A 17808-nucleotide genomic window follows, 5' to 3' on the forward strand; every position below is an offset into this window, starting at 1 on the left:
TGCATGAAGGTGAAATGTTTCAACTGAATAATTTTTTTACTTTGAAAATACACAGCAGTGGCTGCACGGTGGCAGCTTTATAGTTGTTTCAGTCAATTCAATTTGGAATAGAATCCCCACTCTGTTTGTGTGTGTGCGCGCGCACGTGCGAGTTCTAGCGTTTTAATTAGACCCACGCGAAATCCTTATCTCTTCTCTCCAACAGCCACTGTAACCCACAAGCACTCAACAGCACTTAAGAGCTTGCATAATATCACAGCTTTGATCGAAACAAACACATGTGACCACTACGTTGCTAACACACACACACACACACACACACACCTTGTCAGTATCCAAAAACCCTGAAGGTCTTGTCCTTCGTAGTGTTAATCACCTGCAGTCAAACATAAACCACACACACACACACATACACAGTCCTGATCTTCTATAGCAGAGCAGATGCTGCAGTTAATTCTCGAGAGTCTTGTTTGAAAGCTCTCTAGAGGAATAAAAACAGCACTTTCCACTCATCACATAATCAGTTTTGCAAAGCGACCTACACCTCCTCCGTGCATATCTTTTCCTCCTCCTCACCCTCCTCCTCCTCCTCCTCCTCCTCCTCCTACATCCCTCCGTTTTTTTCATCTCTGCTGCCGTGTTTACAGTTTTGGTGGAATCACATTGGCAGTGAAGTGATGTTGAAGGCTGTTAAAGTATATGTGAAAGTATTGGAGGCTCCTAAACCCCATTGCAGCAGTGCGCATAAGAGATGTATAGAGAGACGCCCTTCATCCCCTTTCTGAATCACCTCCGCTATTTTTTATGTTCCTGGTCTCACACACACACACACACACACACAGACAAACACAAACACACACGCACAGACATCCAGAATTACGGTGACTTCACTGAGACAGTAAATGGAGATAGATTGGAAACTTAAATAGGTGGAACATTCACAGGAAACGTAATGGGGAGAGCTGATTGTTTTTCTGCTCTCTTTTCATTTTTCTACTCTCTCTCTGTCACATTTCATTTTTCCTGCCTCACCTCTCTCCCCTAAACATTCAGTCTTTCACTCTGTTTGCTCTTTCTTTCCTTTTTACAGCTTCTGTGCTAACTGGGAGTTTTTCTCTGCTTTTGCATGCATTTCCAGAATGCCTACGACATGGCGGAGCTGCAGAAGTCCCTCCAGCCGAGCCCAGCCCAGTCGGTCCAGTACTGCCGCTCCAGAGCCCTGCACCACCCTCCTCCTCCTCCCCACCACCACCATCATCTCCTCCACCAGGCGCCCCCCGCCCCGGCCTCTGCACAGCCGCTGGAACCCCTCAGCCGGACAGCCAGCTCCACCACCCTGCCTCCCTCTGCAGCTTCCACCACCTCCACTGCCACCACCACTACAAGCTTCCGTAGGGACGTCCCTCCCACCAGACTCCCAGCCCAGGGCCAGGCCCGCCCCTCCCAGCTGGCACGCCGCTCCCTGTCCTTCTCCAGCCAGGACCTGGCCCGCTACCTGTGTGAGATTATCCGCGACGCTGACCAGCATCCGGACACTGGGCCTTTCGACTCCCTGCAGGTCTTTTCCACCGAGGGAGGGGGCTCGCCCGCCGGCTCCCTCAGCTCCTTCAGCTCTTCAGGGCTGGACGGGTGCAGCAGTGGAGACGGGGGAAGGGAGGGGGGGAGGGAGGAGACGCTCGGGGAGTGGGGGCCTCGCTTTGAGAAGCTGAGGGCGCTATATGAGCGAGCAGAAGCCAGCGACCTCTGAGCCCAGACGCACACAGAACAAACTGATAGGACCCTGATAAAGGGCCGCCCTGAAACTATCTATTAGCAGACGCTTAGCGGCGACCGGAGGTGGGAAAACTGCAACACGCTGACTGGCAGAGACACTCGCTGCACAACCGTCACGACTGACATAGAAGGAGCTGTATGTACTGGATGATGAGCGCCGTCAAACAACATTGTGGCCTAACAGACAGATGAAAGTGTCCCTGTGAAAAGAGCCTGTCACTCTGCGCTCCCTCTACCTTGGATGACAATTTTGCCGGAGCAGATGTTATCGAACCTGCCAGTCAGGTTAAAGGCTTCAGAACGTCATTCTCTACCCGGGGCTACTCATCATGATGGAGCTTAGCTTCACTGTTATACAAATCAGTTTCAGCCACAGCGTGTAAAACCCAAAATTTCTTCTATTTTTTTGCACTCGTTGTGAGCTACTCTGGGTGAGTTTCAGCCGAAGGCCTAAAACGTGAAATGAAAATGTTTGGGCTAGGTATTTTATTTATGTCTGAGCAAATCAGTGCCACATAAAATGTGTTTTTAGCACCTCGCTGCTGAATTAAATTGTTGTAAATAAACACAGCACTCTTACATAAATCCCACTCTGTGCTTTTACCTGACAAGACAGTGAAGATGAGTGGGATCATCCTGAGTAGCCCATATAAAACAGAGTCTGGATTTTCAGTATATAGTGGACACGTTGCGTTCTCGCTGCCTGGCTGTACACAGCTTTTGTCAATGTTTGTATGAGAAAAAAAAAGTGCTTTGACCATCACTGGGATGTGGGGTGAGATTTATATTTTCTTCTGGTAATGTGTGTTTCGCTGGGTTGAGTAATTCTGTATTGGTTGAGTGTTTCAAGTTTCAACGCTCCGTGGGTTGTAAGACATCAAGCTTTCTACTTACTACTGCGCCCTCGTCTTGTGATTTCCTATTCTCATTTGTGCTCCTCCGCCGCTCAGTCCTCCTTACCCGAGGGAGGGTGCACAAAAATTCAAACAGCTTTGTAACAAAGAAATGGGAGCGGACGTGCGGACTGCGGGAAGGAGGAAACACTTGCTCTGTTGCTCTGTTGCTCTGCTCTGCGTACGCTCTTCCTCAGGCATACCAAATGTGGCGTCTGCGAGAGACTATTTCAACAGACAATTGCTCGGTAGAATACAAACTATGTCAAACAGCTTTCCAAGGTGACTACTCGATAAATACAAATGGAAAGAGGCGGAGGAGGAGGATGAAGGAGATATATTATATATATATATTATAATAATTATTCATATATTTCCGAGCTGTGATGCCTGTGCCATATGCGCAATTCACACATACATTTATCTATTGTCCCTTGCTAAATTACTGTTGGCTGAAACGGTGCAATAATTGTGACTGTGGGAAAATGGACTGATAGAAAATAATAACTCTGCAGCTTTTATCCTAGCTGTGAATTGTCAGCACAGTGGCAAGCGTTCCTTTTATTTGGCTTTCTTGTCACATCAGGTTGATGGATCTTTTTTTCCTCCTCTCAACTGTACAAAAAAAAAAAACAGCAAAAAAAACCCTCCCTGCTGTTGTGGAACCAGTGAGAACAATTTGTCTAAAAAGAACAAAAAGGCAAAGAACATTAATAAAGCAGCGAAGGGGGAGAGGAGTACAGTGTCTGAAAAGGACCTGTTCTTTTCACCGTTGATAAGAGAGATGATTACAGGGTAGAGGGCTGAATCACAGAGCAAATGAGGAAGACAGGCAGAGAGGAACCATCTTATCAAGTGCCTGCCTCAGCGGTGAAATGTGCCACCATGGAGCTCAGTAGCTCTGTAGGGAGCTGTAGAGAGGGGGAAGGTGGGATATGCTGGGAGCAATGGCTTTCTGCAGAAACAGTGGCACCGCAAATGGCATAGATACAAAAGTCGTAAGTCCCCACCCCTCCTCCCTGCAGTCCTCCAAAAAAGCCAACCTGCCTTCACCTGGCATCTCAGGCGGTGTATTCTGCTGGAAGGAGCAGCAGCGCTCTCATCGCGCTCTTTTTATCCGTCTTCACGCTGGCAGAGCCGAGCCTGTCGGCAGAGAGCAGTTAGGGTAGGAGTGTGTGTGAAAACGCGTCAGACCACTAATCCTAATAGGAGCTGATGGCTTGCTGTCATGCTGGAAAAAAACCAAAGGATTGCGGGTACTTTCAAAAAAGACAGAGGAGTCGATTCCCAAATTCGCAGCTTTCCAGAAACATGCTATTTTCTGAAAAGCAGAGGCAACAATGCGGCTTTTAAAACTAAGAGACTTGGCGGTCAGGTGAGGGTGCAGTATGCTGTGGGATGATGCCTGAAATTAAGACACAGGCTTTTTTCTATAGACAGTGGGGATTTTCTAGAGAGGGATGCTTGTTTTTTATTCCAGTGTATAGAGACGGGCCGAGTCTGAGCCACGCACAGTGGTGAGGGATGAAGACATGCTTCACTTCTCTCTCTGCAGCTGTAAAGACCAGCAACTCACTTCCCACCACCATTCATTTGTACCATATAACAGCTTCTTAAATGTTGTGTTCTGGGTGCAAACATGTTGTGAACAAAGTTATTGTTTTTACCTCATTTGTAAATACAGAGATAGATTAATTACAGTTATTGCTTTTTGTCGAGAAAAGCGCCATCGATTTAAAATGTGCAGCTTCTGAGGAAAAAAAAAATCTAACGGAACATATCTTTTTTATCATCATGATGGTGATGACCTTTGAACAGTTATGTAAGTGTTTTGTATTTGCTTTGAACTTCTTTTCTCAATAAATTCATTTATTTGCACCAGTGACTGTGCTGAATCGTGACTACATCAGATAAAAAGTAACTAAAGAGTGAAGAGAAATGACATTGTTGGGAAAAGAAATGACTTTTATTGATCATACTGCCACTGAACAAGGATGTGTCTAATAGCTAACACTGGCATTGGAACATATTTCAACTCGAATCAGGTATCTCACATACACCAATAATGTACTAAGAGAACAGTTTGAATTGCAAAGTAAAGATTTCTGATATGAAAAATGTCCTGCAGTAGAAATCTCTGTTGTACAAGGTGTTCTTGGAAAAAAGAAATAGCAGAGCAAAATGGAGAAAATCACCAAAGGCACTCGCATAACACAGTATCCCCTTTTCAAATAAATGCAGAAGTACATGGTTTCAACCACTGACAGGTGTTCTTGATGGTCAAATTGTACATTAACGGAACTTGTGCTGAAGTGATGATGTTCACGGTCACAAGCTGCTCTTCAGCAAATATGTAGCCTTAAAAGGAGCAGGATCAGCTCCCTGCATTAACCTCAGGGACCAATCAAGAGTGGTGCACAGGCTGGCCGAGCATGTGCCGGGAACATCCTTTATAGGAAAAGGCCTGTCGATCATTTCTGAAGTACCAATGTGTGCTCCCTCATCACACACATTATTTAGACCTTTGTACGCCGCGTGGAAATTTCACATTCAGAAACACTTTTAATGTATTTACATGGCACTGGCTCAGTGGGATCATCTGTTTGGATGCTTCCAGAGAGATGCTTGTCAGGTGGTTTGTCTGAGACTGGCAGGTGCATCATAACTGCAGTTCATCATGAATACAAATGATCTTACAGTGAAATGAGCTCTAAAATCTAGGTTTATTTTTACCCACGCCCCCAAACACTAACCAAGACTACACGGACAAGTTTAAGGTTGCATCTGATTGTGTCCCATCTCGTGTGTCTGCACATATGCATACTTCCGGACTACACCCTTTTTCACATGATGGGATGAATCTGAAGGGCATCTGAGAACCAGGCCTCATCAGTGTCCGACCTCACTAATGCCCCTGGGGTTAAATGGGGTCGAATAGTACACAATAGTGGACGCTGTTCAGCAGCACATTTACACCCATTATCAATAAATCACATATAGCAAATAAGCAAAGTCAATGTGCGGATAAGGAACATTTAACTGTGTCAAAAGCTTGACTAAGGGGATCCTTTAATCCATATGGGTGTAATAAGAGTCTGCCCAAATACATTTGGCCATACAGTGGCAAGATCAAAGAAATCTGTATTATTATCACAGATTTCTAAAGAATTGTTTTATTCTGAAAAATACAGATACAGGTGTGAATGTGGCCTTTAGTCTGGTTTATGGCAAAGGAATTACTCTATTTATTTCCTCTCTCTCTACTCAAACTATTCATTTAACAAGCACAAACGTGAATTTGTGAAATAGTGGCCATGTTTGTTTCAGCAACTAGTTCTTAAAAAAAATTAGCCTAAATGGAGTGTTGAGCTGCTTCCTGTACACCTTAATGGCTTTCCTCATCTCCTTTTCATTAAGAAAACCAAAGACATCAGACATCGCAACTCTGAATGAACTACTAATCCCAATATGTATGGAAATGAAGAATGCTGAAAAAAATATATATTACATTAGTACACTCTTATTAGGCAAAGATAATGGAATCACTTCGCTCTCAAATAAAGCAATCAGACATCTCCTAAATTAAACATCCAATATGAAGGCGGGAAGAGGTGGGGAGGGACAAGTGGTGCTGTTTCACACTGATGCGATTGGTATGCATTACAATGAGGCTGTGCGCTTAACGAACAACACGTTTTCAAAAGCCCCACAACAACTGTGAGCAGGAGTGTTCATGCATCCGCGAGTGTGTGGATTATCAAAGACAGCGGCCCTTATTAACAAGTGTACAAGATATAGGCAGACTGAGACCAGGGGAGGGAGGGAAACGTGTGTGAGTGTGTGTGTGTGTGTGTGTGTGTGTGTGTCGTACCTACATGACAGCTCATTGGCAACAGGCAACTCTTGACTGGCCAACCCATAATTACCGACACAGCTAGCCTCCAACCTTTCAATCACCTCTTTTCCTCTGCTTTCCTTTTTGGTTCGAGAGAAAAAAAAAAAAAAAAGCAAACGAGGAAGGGGTTCAGATCCATGTTTTGATGCGCTCTCATTTCTCCTCCGCTGCGGTTTAAATAAGAGCCTTTTCTGTCCTCCCCACTTTCTTTTCTAACCACAAAGCCTCAGTTTGATATGCAAGCGTTGCCCCCCTCTCTCTCTCCTCTCTAACAAACTATTTTGGATTGCGGCGGGGAATCAGCGTCGTTGTCAGCCTGCTGCAATTTCCTCGCCACTTACATTATTCATGTCTGTTCGCGGCTGTGTGTGTGTGTGTGTGTGTGAGAGAGAGAGAGAAAGCGAGAAGAGAGAGTGAAAAGGTTGAGTCTGCTGATGATGAGAATCACAGAGCCGACAGCAAACACAACAACACCGCCACAAATATCACTTGGTACCAGCTTTGACCTCAGTTTTACAGCAAAAACACATTTAAGCACCGATGGAACATGTTCCCACCAGGCGGGAATCGACACTAACAAAATTATTCTATTATTTTTTCTTTTCAGGGGTAATTGATAACATCTGTCACTGCGGAGCCAAATGTGACTGGATAAAAAAAAAATTAAAAAAGTGCCATCGGATCGGAGTCAAGCTAACGGTCAAAGTTATTCAGTGTGGCTTTCCCCCACAAATCCCACAGCTGTGCAACCTTCCTTCTACTGTGACTAAATATATACTCAAGAACACACAAGACACTACCACACAGTCAAGTTTTAGACAAGAAATGTGCTTTCTGAAAAAAGGCCAAATCCCAAGTTTATTGGTGACTGTGGAAATAGCAGTTTAACAACACAATCCCAACTCGGTGGACGTAGTTTGCACAGTCCTGATGGAGATGGAGCCGTTTCCTCCACAGCGCTTTTAGAAGACTGTGTGATATAGCTGAAAGCTCCGCAAAAAGCTAGAAGGTGGAACTCGATTTGGGATTGTGTAGTCACACTACTATGTCCAAGGTCAAGAGTGAGCTCGCTTTTTTTAAATGAACACAAACTAGAAGTCCTAAAAATGCTGCGGGTGAGATGATGAAGGCCCGCTCACCAGAGATGTCAGGGTGCATTCAGTTTATTTCAGTGGAATCACCATGATCTCTGGATTAGCTCGCAGGGGTGAAGTTAATCCGCGTGAATTTTTCAACTTCGACTCTGGCAAACTTTGAGCCACAGATTTGCACCTTGGACCAATAGCAACGACCTTTGACCTCTCCAACTGACAAATGAGCCGTCCTCTAATGCAGCTGAAAGCTACGGAAAAGGCTGGTTAAATGCACCTTGAGTTGGAACTGTTTTGTCAAAGTAAGAAAGAGTTTTTCTTTATCTTTTTTTTTCTAAAAAAGAAAAAGACAAAAATAGAAAATGTCTTAATTCACTAGAGCTCTTCCATAGATTCATTCACACCTCCCAAAAATGTATCACGCTCCTACAAGATGTCAGTTAAAATCCCTAGATCTGTTTAGCTCAACAAATCTCCCCTGGCACGAGGAGCTCAATAGTAAATATGATAGAGCTTCTTACTGAGCTCCTCTAGAAAAGCTTTTTTATTACAATGTATTGAATTTTTCAGTGTCAATCTTTGAGTTATTTATGACTTTTGCGTTAAAAGCTAAACTTGAATAATAGATTTAAAGCTGGGGTAGGCAGCTTGGAGAACTAGCAAGAGACAGGTAGATTCTGAAAATGTCCAACTGAAAAATCCCACCCCCTCCCATCAGGCCTCCCACCAAAGCCACTCCCCTAAACACATTTACGCACAGGTTGGTTGGCCGTGCTTATTACAGCCCTGCAACAGCCACAGATATGAGATTTCTTTACAGAGTATATAATTTATTGATTGCTGTTGGCATATATATAATATAATAAAAACTGCTTCTGAAAATAAATTGCCTACCCCTGCTTTAATAAAGACTTTTAAAAGATTTGATGAGTAGATTTGGTGTTTGATCTCGATTTGATAAATGCTATTGACCTGAGTGCTACTGAACCAACCTACTCAGTATGAAAGCGAAAACAATATTTCACACTCTTTGAATATTATTTTGTTCATTTCATGAACAATGGTGCAGAAATGACTAACTAATAGAAATAAAACTGAAGTATTACCGGTTGCTCTTGGTGTTCCAGACACTGCTCAGAGATCTAACTGTTGTTTCTGTTCATCTGCACCAGTGAGAGCTGGGAGAAGGGCAGGGTGAGCGGGTGGCGAGAGAACAGCCCAAAGCAGGACTCCTATAGGTGATTCCACACTCCACTAACTAAAGCAATGCAGCCCCAAGCTTGAACCGGCCCACTGCTCTAACGCCACAGTTCACAGAGCCACGTGTTAAAAAAATAATGGGCATGATCACAGCTGGGCGCAGTGCAGGGAGGAGACAGAGGAACAGCGAGGATTCAGAGCCTTTATCTCTTCTTCTCCTCCGTCTCTCTCCCCTCTGGCCTCTGACGGGTTTTTTCTTGCAGCCCTTCTATCGAGTCGCGCTGGGCTCTGACGAGCTCTTGGCGCTTTTCTTGCGTTTCTTCTTGACCCGGTACACGTGAAAGGTTTTGTTCTGGAATGTTCTGGTAAACAGAGCGGTGTAACCCCCCGTGTCCGTCTTGATGGCCTCGCAAAATCGAGGGTGGGAGGCAGGAACGAGGTCTGGGTCATTCTCTCCCGGTCCGTCCATGATCTGATGGATCAGAGAATGAGCAGGTCATCATCATTTATATTCTTAAAGGGGCCTTGAGATATAACTGCTGTAAACAAACACCACCAACAGGGTGATCGACAGCCTCTCACAGGCTCTAATTTCACTTTGCACTCCTGCCAGCTGGGTCTGGCAGAAACTCTGCAGGACCGCATTATAGCATTGGGGGGGAGGAGAGCCGAAGTCATTTTGATTCTTCACAAATATGACTTGTTTTTTTAAATTTTTAATCATTGATTGCCATTTTGAATTTGAAAGAATGCCTAAAACGTGGCAAATTATTTTATAACATCAAATGTAAAGAACTAAATAAATAAGAACTCAGAAATGAATAAGATGTTCATCGTCAATATTAGAGGAATGTTTTAAACCTATTTTCTCAGTCAACTTGATTGGTTCCCAAACGACTACACTATTTTCTGCCAAAGTTGCAACAGCTTTTACATGAGAGATTAGTAAATAATTTAATCCTTTCTTTTGACGCTGTTTGTTTGTGTGAGTTGGATAAAAGGTGATGTCACATATTTCTGGGCACCCGTCGTAGTTAGGTAAAATCAAAATGTGATTGGGGTTGTTTGCTTATGTTTCTAGGACACTGTCAATCAAATGTGATCAATCCACACCCATGCAGTCCTGACAAAGCAGTCCGGATTTTGTTTTCAGAAACCCGAAGCTGTTTAATTCTCAACATTTCAATATACAGCTACTACCCCAACAATAAACTGTAAATGCAACTATGTTAAATAAATAAAGTCATTTTTTTTATATGCATTCATGTAAATCATTAGGACCAGCTGTTGTTTGAAGAGGCAGGAGATTATTGTGATGGGTTTCAACTATGTACTTCAATTAGTGAGATAAGATGGTGCAGTTAGGTAAAAGAGGGATTATTCAAAATATACTGTTCAAGGTGATATTATACAAAACAAATGCTGCAATATTCTCGGTTAGTGGTAACTTAAAGGCAAGTCCAGCTGCTGTGTTGTCCTAAAGAGAGACTGAGACTTCACAGATACATGGCCCTGATATTGAAAGAAAGAAAAATAGGACAGAAACAGGAAAAGACAAGAAAGACAAACACGTAAGAAAACAAAAAGTAAGAATGAAAGAAAACAAAGGAAAGCCAGAGACAGACGGCTTCAATAAAGCTGTCTATGTCAGATGTGTGTGCTGTGCCACATTTACGCAGTCACAAACAAAAACATGGACTGTGGTTCATGTGTCGTACACCACTCTGAGCCAGACAGCCAGACTGAAGCTTGTCTCGCCTCTGGTAATCCAAATAGCCAGAGCGTCCACCGTCAAAATAAGGAGAGATGGAGGGGGGGGGGGGGGGGGGATGACAGGGAGAGAGTAAGAGACAGTGATGTGCAGATGAGAAGTGAGACTATTGATCTGTGCGGAGGCTGAGAGCTTTCACCCAGTCACAGAAGTTGGCAGAGGGGACGGCGCACACACACACACAGACAGACAGAGTGATGAGTCACATTAAATAAATGCCACCCACATGTCCGTTGGCGAGGTCGAGCAGGTCCCGCAGTCTGCAGCCTCGCCTGTGCCTCCGCTCGTAGCAGATGCTGTTTTCTAGCACCACATAGTCGGCTCCAATGGCCCTCAGGATGCCATAGACTTCCTCCGGGGACTGGCGAGCATACACCTGATACACCTGCTCTCACACACACACACACAGAATGGAAGTGGATTTTTTTTTAGGTTTGTGTGGATTTGTGATTGCTTTTTTTTTTTTTTTGCCTGCAAATCATCTGGCTTTATAATTTAACACCAATATTGTTGGAAGGAGAAAAACGTCTCTCCTGGAACTCAATTACCAGGCACATTTATTTTCTGAATTACAGTTTTGATGAAAGTTGGTTTAGATTAAATTACAACATGTTTACTGACAAAATCAGAATGAAAGTGATTATGAGTGAAATTAAATCCGAGCGAGAACAAAACAAAAGTGTTAAACATAGAAGAACTTTCTAAAATCTGTTATGGTTCATCTTTTATTTGTTACAGATGAAATAAAACTTTTGACCAACTTCACACACCAAAGATTTAAATGGACAAATTATTTAACCCGTACTCTAAGAAGTTTTTTCTAAGAACACCTTTTGCTGATCAGCACAGACAAAACTCATTAGCCCAGTAGAATTCTTTACTAACACATGATTGGTTTTGGGTTTTTTCGACGAAGGGAAAAAAATAGAGAATAATATGGAGGTTATCCTTCAAACCCCACAAATACACTACCTTCTTAGATTTTCTGGACAAAACTAGGGCTGCACAGTAAATCTAATCGCAATCGCGATGTCGTCATGTGCAATTACATAACCGCAAAAAGTGTGTGATTTAATAAAACAGAAAAGTGCGTGTGACACTCTCTTCTGTGTGTGCGCTACAGTCTGCTCATTGTCGTCCACACCGCGCTCTCGCTTGTGCCTCTACAAAAGGATTGGCCAAAATGCAATCAGAAAAATGATTTATGAGAAGTGTGCGTGTAACTTTTAAGACAACAACCTACCGTAACCCCCTCCCCTCCCCGCCGCTAAACGGTCAAAACATTGTCAGACTCGTCACCGGAGCAACGAAAGAACTGAACATTTAACGTTTGCTTGTCAGTGACACTTTTCGTTAACCGACCAATCACAGCCTGGATGAGGCGGGACTTTAAAAATAGTTAGACGTACTACAGTAAACTTTCAAATGTTGAACAATATGATTATTGACAAGTTAATACTTAGCATTAACAAATTAGAGACCAATGTAGAGCCTGTTGCTTGCACAAGCATTTAATGAATAAAAACAACCCACAGAAATAAAACCGGTTTTACATCTGTTTTACTAGTTATTGTTATAAATATGGTTTATCGTTTAACTTTGTTCAAGTTGAGAAATACAGAATTTAAAATCTCAGTATTTTCCTTGATAATTAGGCAAGTAGACTCACAATACCATTTGTTTCATTATAATCGAATCACAAATCGCAATATTGTCCACAATAATCACAATATGACCTTTTCTCCAAATCGTGCAGCTCTAGAGAAAACACACTCTTTTCACACAAACTTTGTGCTACAGTTTGCACACACAAATAAAACTTTTCAACAGCTGGGTATGTGAATTTATTCAGAAAAGAGAAATAACCCACATGAACAACTGTGTTCTTTGTCCACTAATTAATTGTTTGTAGTAACACACAAATTAATCCCACAAAGTTCTCACAAATGTTTAAAAATGCATTCTCTCAGTTGTTTTCCTCAATACCACACACACACACACACACTCAAGAGCCCAGAAGGTCTGCACCATTGTCGTGGATCATTAATGAGCTCCACATTAAACTCAGGCCTCGCCAGCAGCTCAGCATGGCTGACTTCCCACTGGGAGGCAAAACATAGGCTCAGTTACCCAAGAGATGACCCACACATTACTTCCTGCTCATTGTGAAGAAGACACGCAAACAACGCAGAAGCAGAAACAAAAACAGATAAATCATTTTAAAGCTAATTTGCGTTATTTCATCAGCTGTTTGTTCTAGCCTTTCATTTTTGTGATCAGTGTTTTTGGATGTCAAGTTTTTATATTTAAAATGAACTGAACACCTGGCTGAGAGCTGAAACCCCCACACCCCACCACCTCCTCCCACTGCCTCAGCTACCGCCCCCCCTCCCTTCCCCTCATGAAGCCCTGGGACAAGTCAATTCCCGCCACCACGAATGAATTTGCGTCTAATGGTGACTTACATCGCACTGCCTCTAAAGTTTGCCCTGCACTCTGTCTGAACACAAACTAATAACTCCCCACATCCTGCTAATTCATTTAAATCAGGGCATGTTGCTAATTCATTCTAATCAACACGACTCACTTTTATAGCTGACACTGTAATTGCCATCTACTGACTTCAAAGTTGAAATTTTCCTGCAGCCCCTCTGCTTGTTTCCACACTCCTGTGTCTATCTGACGGTATAGTGCAGCCTACAGTACCTGTCTGGTTCTCTCCCGCAGGTCTTTATCTTCGTAATGGGGGTGGTTGGTGAGAACTCTGCCTGTGCACAGCTTGATACCAGCCAGCAGCTGCATGCTGCCTGCAAATACAGCCCGCTCAGGGGTCTTTGTGCTGTCGGACAAACAGAGAGAGAAGGGAGAGAGAAGGACACATCATTCACCGCTCTAAATACATAGATCATATATACCATAACAAAGCTTTGTGAGCAAGTGTAAAACTGAAAAAATAATTAAAAATAAAGGTATCACAGAAAGATGTTTGAAGAAGTGTGGTGAGTATACGCAGGTGCATCCAGTCATCATAGTTTGACTGAATTTTGTTTTAGTTTATTTTCTAGCTTTGTTTTTCAGTCCCCATGCTTTAGCATTCCGCATTTATACCAATAATTGGAGCTTACTGAAAGAATTTCATTTAAGTTTCTTTCAGTGACGTGGCTTCAAGGACAGCGGCTATCTACATCAGGACAAATACGAAAAACATTCTTCGCAAAGACACATTAAATTACAAAGAGATGGCAAAAGATGAGCAGTTACTGTTGTACAGAAAAATACAAGGGCAAGTCTTGTGAGGTTTTGGCAAGTTATATGACAACTTGGTGTGTGTGTGTGTGTGCATGTTAACCTGTGTGTTGCTTATTATCCAAACTGGATCTTAATGTAGACACTCAGGTTTCATATCGTCACCACAAGACCAAACATAAGATATTGACACAGGATTGGGTCACAAAGCTAGCAGCATACTCAAACACATGCTAAATACCAGTACCTGATTCTTGCCTGATGGGACAATGTAGGACTTAGAATAAAACAAATAGTGGATTGATATCGATGTAAATGTCAACAGCTAGTCATCCTGTAACTGAAAGGTACAGCGTATTATGTAACGATGGCTAATTAGAACTAACATCAACATCCCGGATCACGCACTCGCAGGGCAGATCGTTTTCCAAGCGCTGCGGACTGTTCTGGGTGTAAACGTGAATGCATGTATGTATCTAAATAACTGTAGTATGTATTTATTTATTGTTATGTTACCATATTTTGACTGTTAACATCAAACTTTCTTTTTTTTTTTTACACAACCTTGTGTTGTATAATGATAAATAAACAACCTTGTGCCCTGTATTTGGTCACGACCCCAAACTAAAAATACATTTTAGCGCTCGATGAAAAGTCAGAGGATCAACAACTTGAGAGAAGTAAGTTTGGCGTGCTGATTCCCGGCACCGCAGCCTGGTCCTAGGGATGTGGAATGTCACCTTTCTGGCGGGGAAGGAACGGGATCTGGAGCGGTACCAACTAGCAATAGACGGACTCACCTCTGCGACCTCTACATCTCTGTACTCTCTCCTTCTCTAGAGTTGCCCACGAGCCCCCAGCTGAGCGTCACTGTGTTGGAGTTCTCCCCAAATGACAATGAGAGGGTCGCCTCTATGCAACTGCAAGTTGCTATGGGGAAGGCTCTGACTGTTGTGCAAGCTTATGCACCAAACAGCAAGTTAGAGTACCCAATCGTCTTGGAGTCTCTGGGTGGCGTCTTGGAAGGGATTCCCTCTAGGGACTGTCTAGTTCTGCTCACATGGGCAATGGTGGAGAAACCTGGAAGGGAGGTCTTGCTGATCTGAGTGATGTTTTGTTATTGGACTTTTGTGCTAATCATGTATTGGCCATAAGACACACAATGTTCAAGCAAAGGCTAATGAAAAGGCTATCTTAACATATACCCCCTAACATATTAGTGTGTGAGTGGTAAATTAACTAATCATATCCTTTCTACTTTGTAATAAAGACCAACTAGAAAATTAAGGCAATAGGCTAAGTCACAGGCAAGGGAGCCCCTAGGATCTCTATCATTAACCAAGTTGGCGATTGTGCTCACAGATCACAAAGGCACATCCAGTACTACCCAATCATACCACAGTAAGGTGGGGACTTAGAGAGAGAAATGCTAAAACAAATCGTTTTAGACTGAGGGTGAATAGAGGTGCTGCAGCAATGATTATTTGCGATGAAAAAGAACGCTGTTTTTTTAAAGATTAAAGCATATACAATTATTGACCTGAAAATGTGTATAAAAGGCTCTCTTTAAAAAGCATCTTAGTAATACAGAGGAAAATGTCTCAAACTGTTTGCACGAAAAACATCTGAACAATCCTGTTCGTATTGTGGTAGAAAAATTGTTATTTTCTGTATTTTCTGAATTAACTAACAGAGAAGGTCACAATGACCTCAACTCGTGTTCAGCTCTACATGGGAGCTGCAGGCTATCAGGATGTTTACGATTTCATAAAGATGCTTTGGGTCGTATCACATGATGGATTCCATGTTGAAGCGGGAGACACTAGATCTGACTCATGACATTTTATGTAATTCAGGTCATATTATGCTAGACCGTGGGTCCACATAAGCTGAACAGAAAGTTGGCTTCATCAAGATATTATGTCAGTGTGTCACCGATTTCATCTCTGACATCAGATTTGTATTGGAATAAACCGTATACGCACGTAAGGACAATTTGGGCTGAGCAAGTTCATCAAGTAAAGATTGGACAGTACCTTTACTTACTGTTCAACACTACTGTCTGCATACACTCAGCTACATATAATGTGGCTATGGAGATTTGTCCTAACAACTGCTAAGGCTCTTTGAAGAGTCATGTCGGCCTTTACCTTCAGAACACCTGCAGTCACAAAAGGACTGAAACTACTCTATGGCCTCTTCAATACTTTGTTAGTCGTCTGTTGTCCAACAGACACATAACCAATTCACATTTAACTTAAAGCCTACCCTACACAGCAAGACTGCACACAGGTGTTTCACTTATTTGAATTGTTTCTGAATTCTGTTTTACAGGCGGATGAAGACTAAAGAGAAGAGATCATGCAAGAAATATATTTTCTAAGCTGCTGTATCCAGTGAATGAAGCACAAGGTTGAATGAATGAAACATGTATTTAAAATTAAAATATTTTACAAAAACATCGACAGACAGTACACGGCGTATTGGTAACCTCACATAATTCTTTCACATAAAACTTCCCTTCGCCATGGTTCAAACTGTGTCAGAATAACTGAAAGCACCTGTGCGGGCGTGCAACATCTGCAATGTGACATGCTTACGTAGCCACTGTATTGATGATTATTATAGTTATTTAGTTACACACAGTTATGTGGTACTGAGTGGCCAATAAATAGTGAGATTGAGAAACTGATTGTGAGTGTTTTCTTACAAATATGATATATAGATTTTCTACTGAAATCACACTTTTGAATGAGAGGTGTGTAGTTCAATCAAGGACATCTCTCTCTCTCCCTCTGAACTGCGTCTGGATGAGTTAGAATGCAGAGGAAGACACACACACACACACACACACACACACACACACACAGATCACAGACACAGAGCTGCACTTTCCCCATTTAAGGATGAGGCCAAACACGGCTAATTTAGACAATTTAAAACTACGACAAGGAGCAGGATGACAGGAAGACAATTAAGTGAGCGAGAAAGTGAGCCAGAGAAAGCGTGAGCAGAAGATGTAAAAAGTGGTGAGTTTCATAGAGGAAAATGAATTTTTACTGAAGGATTGGTATAAAGATGAATTGTGGCACATGTTTCCTAAGAATGGAAAAAGTAGTTTGTTTTAGTTACACAGACAGACAGACCGACACAATGAGACAGATCTACAAAACAAGCGAGAGAGAGAGAGATGAGCCCTCTTTTCACTGCACTAAAATCTTCAACGGCACTCATCTGAGTTAGGAGCTTAATGCAACATTATGTAAGATGTAAGGGTAAGAAGTGTGTGTGTGTGTGGGGGGGTTGTGTTATTCACTGCTGTCATAAAAAAGGACAGCTTTATGTGCATTTGCTAAGATTACATTATGATCAAAAACTAGTAAGCAGCCAACTTTGCTAACACATCAAGCAAGTGCGACAACACGTTCTTCACCTGCAGCAGCGTGATGGTGCTTGAAACTTGGGTCGCGAGCTAGCCAACAAAGCTAAACAGCAACTGACGCAAGAGCACTTACAGTAATGTTACCGATGCCAGAGTCTTATCTAGTAAGTTTATCAACATAGAGATTTACAGCCAGCAGCGAGAAGAAGCCCCGACTGCAGCGTGCAGTCCGGGGCCGTGCTCAACGTCAGCGGCGTTAAACGTTTGACCCCGCCCACGTTGAGCACCGCCCAGATCTGCACACTGCAGTTAGGGGTATGTGGCAGCGAGCGACAGAGCAAAACTCTGTAACTTTTTTACCATAAAATAACAGCTGGTAGAGAGCGGTGTGGGTGTCGAGCCAGAGCTGGGAGATGGGGCAGCGTAACTCAAGCCTCTACGGACATAATGTTAGCTAATGGCAGAGGCGAAGAGGCGAAGAGACCAGGGAGGAAGCTAAGAGAAAAAGACAGAGTGACCAAGAAGAGACCGGGTGACATTAACTCGAGATTTATATC

At 42.8% G+C, this 17808-nt stretch overlaps 2 protein-coding genes across 5 annotated transcripts in view; one reads left to right on the forward strand and one right to left on the reverse strand.

Annotated features, from left to right (window-relative positions):
- si:ch211-186j3.6 (neural-cadherin) overlaps positions 1–4620 on the forward strand; it is a 298231-nt gene extending 293611 nt beyond the window's left edge. The window contains exon 37 of the mRNA XM_038700849.1: positions 1139–4620. Coding sequence (XP_038556777.1) covers positions 1139–1747 — 609 coding nt within the window. The 3' untranslated portion in view covers positions 1748–4620. The remainder of the gene's footprint in view (positions 1–1138) is intronic.
- dpy19l3 (dpy-19 like C-mannosyltransferase 3) overlaps positions 4611–17808 on the reverse strand; it is a 57317-nt gene continuing 44119 nt past the window's right edge. For all 4 annotated transcript variants that reach the window (XM_038700853.1, XM_038700852.1, XM_038700851.1 and 1 more), the window contains 3 exons: positions 13330–13462; positions 10850–11008; positions 4611–9324 (listed from right to left, as the gene is read on the reverse strand). In XM_038700853.1, the coding sequence (XP_038556781.1) occupies positions 9121–9324; positions 10850–11008; positions 13330–13462 (496 nt within the window). In that variant the 3' untranslated portion in view covers positions 4611–9120. The remainder of the gene's footprint in view (positions 9325–10849; positions 11009–13329; positions 13463–17808) is intronic.

The sequence above is a fragment of the Micropterus salmoides genome, unplaced genomic scaffold, assembly GCF_014851395.1.
Source record: "Micropterus salmoides isolate LMB-PRFRI ecotype aquatic unplaced genomic scaffold, ASM1485139v1 Ms_hic_scaffold_6, whole genome shotgun sequence".
In the NCBI taxonomy this organism is placed as follows: domain Eukaryota; kingdom Metazoa; phylum Chordata; class Actinopteri; order Centrarchiformes; family Centrarchidae; genus Micropterus; species Micropterus salmoides.